The sequence below is a fragment of the Equus przewalskii genome, chromosome 17 (genome assembly GCF_037783145.1).
Source record: "Equus przewalskii isolate Varuska chromosome 17, EquPr2, whole genome shotgun sequence".
Taxonomy (NCBI): Eukaryota; Metazoa; Chordata; class Mammalia; order Perissodactyla; family Equidae; genus Equus; species Equus przewalskii.
The window spans coordinates 54,167,052-54,175,563 of NC_091847.1; the positions used below are offsets into that span (position 1 = coordinate 54,167,052).

The 8,512-nt window shown below is 53.4% G+C and overlaps 1 protein-coding gene across 1 annotated transcript; it reads left to right on the forward strand.

The window, feature by feature from the left end:
- The first annotated feature begins 693 nt into the window (after positions 1-693).
- HOXD4 (homeobox D4) lies at positions 694-5,278 on the forward strand. The gene is made up of 2 exons (XM_070580260.1): positions 694-1,280; positions 1,825-5,278. The coding sequence occupies exons 1-2, from the start codon at positions 845-847 to the stop codon at positions 2,160-2,162; spliced, it is 774 nt and encodes a 257-aa protein (XP_070436361.1). The 5' UTR covers positions 694-844; the 3' UTR covers positions 2,163-5,278.
- The last annotated feature ends 3,234 nt before the right edge of the window (positions 5,279-8,512 follow it).

An 8,512-nucleotide genomic window follows, 5' to 3' on the forward strand; every position in this document is an offset into this window, starting at 1 on the left:
GGGTGTCCAATGCGGGGGCTCACTGGCCGTTGACTGCCCTGTGCGAGGAAGGGGAGCCGGGAAGAAGGCGTGCAGGGTCCTTCGGGGCCCATTTGGGTGAGATGGCGGTGCCCCCACGGCATTCCTGGCCCACTCCTCAGTTGCACAGGCAGGGCCAGCAGGGCCTCTTGCCATCGCGGCAGAGCCCGACTCTGACTAGAAACACCCCGGCCTGGGCACTCGCAGAAAGCTTGGCGATTACTCATTGCCTAATTTGGTTCACGCCAGCCAGATTGTGGTAACTTTTGGGTGACCCTGATGAAGACAAAGCCGGGACTCGTCCTTTGTATGGCAGAGTCCCCGTTCCCGCGGGCTGGGCAGGCGGGAACCTGTCTGCCTGGGGTCCTCTGCCCAACTCACAGGCCGCCTCACTCACTCGCCTTTGGAGCCCTGCACCTGGACAGATACCGGGATTCAGTCCCCTTTGAACTGTGCCCGCTTTGGGGGGCTGCTTTCAGGCGGGGTGAGTAGAGAGGGCACTCCAGGTTAGCGAACTCAGTGGCGGACAAAAGCTGGGGTTACCTGCACCGAATGAGGGTGCTGGGGATTAGAACTAACATTCACATCTGGCGGGGGCCCTCAAATGTGCCATGGCGAGTCACTCGATTACACGTATGTTATTTAGTTAAATTTGTGAAAATTATGAGATGCTCACCAACCCGGTGATAAACTCGCTCCCTTGCTATTGGCTGGACTGGTCACATGGCCACCAACTTTATTCAGTTGACAGCAAGTAGGAGGGCCCTATGGAAGGAGAAAAAAAGACAACACGAGAAAAATTAGTATTTTCTACCTTCTGAAATTAATGGCCATGAGTTCGTATTTGGTGAACTCCAAGTATGTGGACCCCAAGTTCCCTCCGTGCGAGGAATATCTGCAGGGCGGCTACCTAGGCGAGCAGGGCGCCGACTACTACGGCGGCGGCGCGCAGGGTGCCGACTTCCAGCCCCCGGGGCTCTACCCGCGGCCCGACTTCGGTGAGCAGACCTTCGGAGGCGGCGGCCCCGGGCCCGGATCGGCGCTGCCCACGCGGGGTCACGGGCCAGAACCCAGCGGCCCCAGCGGCCACTACGGCGCCCCAGGAGAGCCGTGCCCCGCGCCCCCCGCACCCCCGCCCGCGCCCCTGCCCGGCGCCCGGGCCTGCAGCCAGCCGGGCGGCCCCAAGCAGCCGCCCCCCGGGACGGCCCTCAAGCAGCCGGCCGTGGTCTACCCATGGATGAAGAAGGTGCACGTGAATTCGGGTAAGGCACCGGCCCAGCGACCGCTCAGTCCCCACCCCAGCCCGGTGGCCCGGGCCCGGGAGGGGTTGCGAGTGGGTGGGGGCGAGTGGGGCTTCAATGGGCGCCGCAATTACTCTCTCCATAAATTTTTATAGCCGAGGGAGCAGGCCGGGACCATGTGGCTGGCTGCTTGGCTGTGGGCGCAAAAGGGGGTGGAGATGGGGGTGGGGTGGGGGAGGACTCCATTTTCAGAGCGGAGGGAACCTGGTGGAGGAGAGGCGGCTTTCCAAAATGCTTGGGAATTCCGGGGCTGGCGGTGGGCCGGGGAGATAGGAGCGCCTTTTGGGATCCCCGCCTGCCGGCCAGCCTTGGGAAGTGGGTGGGGGTGCGGGGGTGGGTGGGAGGAAGCTTGTGCGCCAGGGAGAGGGCGGGAGGGAGGAAGAGAGCGGGCTGGGGAGCGCGGGGAGGGCGCGGGCCTCGGGGCGCGCCAGGAAGTGAGCGCGGTGGCGAGGGGCCTAGCTAGTGGCCGCGCGCTGACCTGACTGTGCTGTGTTTTGTCTCGCAGTGAACCCCAACTACACCGGCGGGGAGCCCAAGCGGTCTCGGACGGCCTACACCCGGCAGCAAGTCCTAGAACTGGAAAAAGAATTTCATTTTAACAGGTATCTGACTCGGCGCCGTCGGATTGAAATCGCTCACACCCTGTGTCTGTCGGAGCGCCAGATCAAGATCTGGTTCCAGAACCGGAGGATGAAGTGGAAAAAAGACCACAAGCTGCCCAACACCAAAGGCAGGTCCTCATCGTCGTCTTCGTCCTCCTCCTCCTCCTGCTCCTCAGCTGCCCCTGGCCAGCATTTGCAGCCGCTGGCCAAGGACCACCACACGGACCTGACGACCTTATAGAAGTGGGGACCCTGGGCCCATTCCTCCCTGCGCTCCCGGCTGAGCCGAAGCTGCGGGGGCAGGCCGGGCCTGCTGTCACCTCGCTGGGCTCTAAGGTACTGTGGGGTGGACCTGGGACACGCAGGCCGCCCTCGGACTAGGTTAGCATCCTGCCCGAGGGCAGCCCCCTCCCTGGAGCGGGGATGGGGGTGGGAGGGGGGCGGGATTCTCTCTCTAAGTATATTATCATATGGCAGGAGCTACTGAGAACACAAAACCTTGGCGAGTCATTAAATTCATGAAAATCTCTGCTGTTGGATTTTGAATTTGCAATTGAAGGTTGGATGCTTTATCCCAGTGTGAATTTGAACATCCTCCCTCACTCCACCCCTCCAGGGATCTTTGTGGTTTAATAATGTGGGGGAGTTGAGGCAGAAGGTTGGCCACCCTTGTGCTAGGTGCTTTCAGTGGAAGCAGGAGAGCTGGGCCAGGATTTCTGAACTTTCTGGATTGTCTCTATAGTTTCCCGTGTGAAAAAAAAAATAGTTTGCTCCCAGTGGCCCCATGCCCAAAGAAAAGAAGGAAGTGGAAACGGGTTATTTTATGTTTAGATTATATTTGCTTACATATTTATTTGTTGGGGAGTGGGATACAGAAATAACTGACATCTTAATGCCAAAAATCTTAAGATGGTGAAAGGGGCTGAGTTTCGGGGAGCAGAATCAGAGATGTGTGGACTTACTTTTGGCTGTAGCCAGCATTTTGAACTCCACCCCCTCCCCACTCCCCGGAAATGGGGGGGGGGGCAGCTTTACACTTCTAGAGGGAAGCAAGGGTCCGCTCAAAGTGAGTTCTTGAAAATATATTTCCACATGTGCTTTTTTCAGCAGTGTGCTTACAACCAGTTCTGGGTGATTAAAGGAAAGGGGAAAAAGAAAGAAACAAATGGTCCAACATTTTCCTTCTGGGGAAAGAAAACAAAACCTCTATGTTCTGGGTCATTAGATAATGACTGAATTTTCTGTTCCAACTGGATTCCGAATACCCCATATATCAGTATTTTATAGGAACTGGTGTATGGGCTATATGGGAGAAGGGATGTGCAGTAGGGAGAAAGTGGTAGGTGAGGATGTCTTGCTATAAAAAAGAAAGAAAAAACTGATTCTAGACATCCACCAAAGTTGGTCTTAGGGTTTTTTTCCCCTGAAGTTGTTATCTTTTAAACATATCTAAGTTTTTCACAACCCGTTTTTTCTCAACCCAATTAGAAGCAGAAATGGTAGAAGTATGAAAGTTTTCAGGCCCTCTTCCTTGTCTTGAGAATAGTGGTTCAAAACCACTCAAACAACAGGAGAGATGTTCTTTAGTCATTTTTCTTATGCCTTGCCTGAGAATGGTTCAAAGCTCATTTTTCTAAAATGCTGACCCTAAGCATAAGAGGGAAACAGTCAAAGGCAATGACCAGAGTTTGTATACTCAAATGAAAGAGGGCTTCGGAAGTTTAAACCCCAAAGCCTCAGTCTCCAAAAAGAAACCCCTGGAGTAGCTACGGAAAAGTGACAAAAGCAGGGAGGCAGTAGGGGTGAGCTTGAAAGGGAGATTCAGAATTGGGCTATTTTTTCAGTGCTTCAGAACACTTTAGAAGGTTTCAGAGGTAATTTAAAAATATATCTAAGTAGAGAGGGAAAAAAAGACTTTCTCTTCAGGCGTGTTCTTTGGTTCGGTGTCTCCTGAGAGCGAGGGCAGGTATTTACTGGAGTCCCTAGGCTGAAATTCCACTTCTCAAAGTATCTTCCAAGCCTTGGTCTTTTGTATTAGATCCTGGGGACAGCTCTTTGTTCCTCCTTGGGGTGAGCCTGGCTCTCAGACTTGCACATGGCAATACTTGAATATCTCCATGTCGGGATATTAAAGATGGATATTCCTGCATTATTCGCATCATTGTTTCTATGACAAAAAGCACAGAGTTCATACATAGTCAAGATGTCTTTTTTCTGATGCCCTCACGTTGAGAAGCTGAAAAGGTATTTTACTGAAGTTCGGCTAAATTACAGAATCAGGTTCATCCAGAGGACAAATTTTCTATTCGATTAGCTGTATTTCAGCTGGGAGGACTGACCTCTAAACCCTTAACCTTTTGGACTCTAACTACCCTTCTCTTCTTTTTTCCCCTCTAACATGGAGAGCAGTCTTTGGATGTAGCATTTGAAAAGAGCCGCTATCCTTAGGCAAGTTGCAAAGTTGCTAAGATTCTTTCCTAAAACCCAAATCTGTGAATACATTGAACCTTCTCCTTGGCAGCAGGGGAAAGTATATATTTTCACAACATCCAAGGACATATATATTATAAAGATTATTATATAGATTTACCCCCTTCCCAAAAGTTCAGGTTATTCACTCCAGCTTCAGACCAAACGCCAAAACTGCTTAACTGCCTTCACCCCTGCTGCAGAGAACAGCCAAGAGGCATGTTTTGATGAAGAAAACCCAAGCTCCTTCTCAAACATAGCCCCACTCCTTGGAAAGTAACTTAATCAGAGAAACAACTTCTTTGTTTATAAGTCTCAGCTCTCCTTCTCAGCTTCCAGGGATTGTCTTTTGAAATGTTAATGGAGCCTGGATGGCCCAGAGGGCAGCCCTCAACCCTGAGGTCCCAATCGGACCCCAGCGTCCATTTGGGCCCACAGGAGTGGGGCAGGGAAGAAGCAGGGCCCCCAACCACCTAGGGCAGGGAAGGAAATGAGCTTCCATCTGGGAACGTGCTCTGGAGAAAGCTGGATGTGGAAAGGCTCCATGCCCATTTGCTTTTATTTGTTTCCAGTTTGTTCCCCCAAATATGAGCCAGAAGTGTTTGTTTTGGTGTTTTTTTCCTAAAGCCGTGTTCGGGGGGAGTGGAGTGTTTGCGGAGGACATTGCTCCTCACACTCCCACCTCACTTTGTCCACTGCAGCCTTTTGTTGGGAAAGGACATGGTCAGTCAGCCCCATGGTGTCTGTTCACACAAGATGCTTTTTTAATAGAATTGACCAATGTTCTGCTGCCACTGATTAAAGTATTATTTATACTAATTGTTGCCTGTAGTTTTGATGTAATTCATTGATCTATATTTGAAATAATAAAAGGTATAGCGAAATCTCCCTCCTGTTTGGTGCCTCCACAGCAGCCTTCTTCATTGAGTCTTCTAAAAGCTGACATTCAGTATAAGCCATCTTTTATTGTCTGCAACATGCCTGGCGTGTGAAGGTTAAACTGTAAGACTTAGCAATTCTGTCATTACCCCCTCCCCCCTACATACACACTCCCAATTTGGCCACCATATTTTGTGAGTATTGGGAAGCCTTGGGTTGGATTCAGGCTCAGGGAAGGTGGTGGGCATTACTTTTTAAAGGAAAATAAGTAACTTCCCAGGCTAAAAGGAGTCTCCAGGTTGGCTTTCTGCGTGGCCCCTGTCATACAGCCCCAGACCCCTTCCTGTCTCTCTTTGTGAAGTGGTGGGTGAGAGACCTCCCCACCCGCCACGTCTGGGAGAGTGCCGGGGCGCTGGGTTCTGGGCCGAGCCAGCGCTGGCCACTGGCTGCTCCCACCTGACCCCTCTGGCCTCCCATCTCGGGCTCCTTCTACTTTTCCTGAGCTGTTCAGCACCACTGGGGCCTCCAGCACCTGCCCCTCCTTCCTCCAGCGCCCCTCCGCCCTCCAGACGACAATAAACACTCCCCACTATAAAAAGTGGCGTGCGCTATTTTTATCGTGAGGGCCTTTCCACGCCTTGGCCTCTGCCTGGAAGAGGGGGCCAAGACGGGAGTCCCAAAATAGGTGGGGGGGCTTGCCCGCGACAGGAAATGAGCAGAATGCATAAAATCAGACATGTGTCCTTAATATATGGAAAGGCTCGCCTCAGACGCGTGGACATGTGTATTTATAAGTGCGCAGACAGAAGTTTAAATATTCAGACACATTTTATGATTGTCCTCTGCCCGTCTTCTGGTTAATGGCTCCTCCCGTGCCCACCAATACATCAATACCGCTGTGTGGATTGAGTCGCGGGCAGGGATGAGGAGCAAGCGCGTCCGTAGCCGAGCCGCCTGAGTACAGTACAGTAAGTCGGGACCCTCGGCAGACGGCGCTTCCCGCCCGCCCGCCCGCCATGTTGGGGAGCCCTCCCTGCCCCCCGCGCCGGGCTGGACGGCCGGGGCTCGCCGGCAGCCGGGGGAGGGCCTTTCATAACCCAGAGAATTTTCAAAGTGCGAGGAAGATGATAAGAATAGATTTCTACAAGTCCCGACCACGTGATTGGAGAAATAATTAATTCAGCACGTCCCTTAAGAAACACGGAGTCGTCATTAATCTGCCACGCAAAGGGCTCTCTCCGACTTGGAAAGTGCAGGGATCCCAAGAATACCACCCGCGAGGGGGGCCGCGGCTCCGGGCCTCCACCCTCGGCCCGGCGGGCGGCGGCGCGGGCGCGCGGCCGGCAGGTAAATATTTTGGCGACTTTTATTTCTGCAGATTTAAATCCTTAATGAACTTAGCTGTCAGGGCCTCTGACAAATAGTTCCCTTTGCTTCCTGATTTGGAACCGTGCGCGGGCGAGAAGTTGTTAGTGGCTTGGATGGTGACCTTTGGTTCAGCAAAGCTTTGCACTTATGAAAAATTACTGAGAGTGGCCGAGTGTGTGTGTGTGTGTGTGACAGAGAGAGGGTGTGTGTGAGGAGGTGAGGGTGTGCGGGGGGCGAGGGGCGAGGGTGCGTGCGGGCTGCTCTGAGACAACAGGAGTTGTAAAAAACCCGCCCGGCTGGGGGACGCGCCTGGCGCACGCGGGCCGAGGTTGCCCGGTCGCCTGTGTCTACCGGGAACAATGGTCGCTGTCACGGCATCTGCCGCCTATTCTTAAACCGGTGAGAAAAGGCCCCGGCCCTCTTTTCAAGCGAGGGTCGTAAATTTTTCTTTGCGTCATAATAGAAGGCTATAAAATCGAGTTGAAATTTTACCCCAGGCAGGTTTTAACCAACAGATAATGATTTCCGAGTTGCTTCTCCCACTCCCCTCCCTCAGCACCCAAGCTCTGCTGCTTCTGTCACCCCAGCAAGAAGTTTTCCCTTCTTCCTTTTTATTTTTGTATTTTTAATTTTTTTGGAAGATCTAAAATAAAGGCAGGAGGAAGAATTCCCTGACGCCCGAGTGGGAGACCCCAGGACGAGGGGAAACCTAAAGGAAGGGATACAGGGGAGAGGCCAGGGTGAGATGCAAAGGCTGTTTCTCCTGCTCGCTCCCATTGCAGCCTTTTTCATCTCGCACCCCAAGGAGATTCGAGGTCCCAGGAGCCACTCGCTCCCACCCGACCCCAGCACACGCCACCCCCAGCTTGCCGGTGATGTGGGCTAGGGGCAGCAGCGGGCATTCTCCTCCTCCAGCTCCCAACTGCGGCCCAGATGCCGAGGAGGAGAGCCTCTTTATTCGCCTTCTTCCCTCTCATCGGCTTCAAGCATGATTTCGGCGAGCTGGGGCTGGCTGCCTTTGGTGGTTGTTTTGGGATTGTGTGTGCTTTCATTTCTTTTTTGGTGTGTGTATATTTCCCCATCAGGACAGAGACAAAGTTTCCTCCGTTATGAATTATACATTCAAACAATAACACATTAATTCAATTATTCAAAGATGACAAATGTTTATGTGCTTTGCAAGTGACTCCGGCAGAGATTCCGGGCGCTTTCTCTGAGCCGCTTGCGTTTTTCTCAATGAGAATTGGCTCCCCTCCCACCCCCAACCCCACCCACCACAATCACCTCGTCGTCCCCTGGTAGGCCCAGAGAGGAACCCGCAAAAGGCCTCCCCAGCCCCGCTGGAAGCCCGGCAGCCAACTGCCTCCCAAGGCCCAGGCTTGGCGGGCACTAGCCCGGGCTATTTTATCAGTGTGACAATTGCCCGGGTTGGTGTGATAAATCATCGTAAGTAATTCCTGAAAGGGTGCGAGGCTGTTGGGGGCCGGGCGAGGACTGTAAATCTTTCCGGTTTATTGCTCTATGAACATATGCTCCGATTGAAGAAGGCTTAGATCCTTTCCTGGAGACAAATTCCCGCAAAGCGGCCCCCCTCTTTGGCTGGAGATTAACACTTGCTGTGGCCTGGCTGCTCGGCCCCTGGCGAGAGGCGAGGGGGCGGGGTCCTCCGGGTGGGGGTGGACTGGGGGCACCCACGGTCCGATTCCAAGAGGCTCCCCGAGAGGGCCTCCAGCCAGGCCCAGCCAGGTGAACAAATGGAGGGGCTCACTGACAGGCCGGGGGGGGGGGGGGGGGGGGGGGTTCGAGCCTGTGATCTGTCCTCCAGGACTTTCCAGTGCCTCTGGAGTGGGGATGCGGAGAAGCTTACCCTCTTCT

What these genes read in the sequence shown, in the direction of transcription:
- HOXD4 (XM_070580260.1), top strand. Translation starts at nt 845, where the DNA reads ATGGCCATGAGTTCGTATTTGGTGAACTCCAAGTATGTGGACCCCAAG. An exon ending in GAAGGTGCACGTGAATTCGG is followed by an intron (nt 1,281 to 1,824) that starts GTAAGGCACCGG and finishes TTTGTCTCGCAG; the next exon opens with TGAACCCCAACTACACCGGC.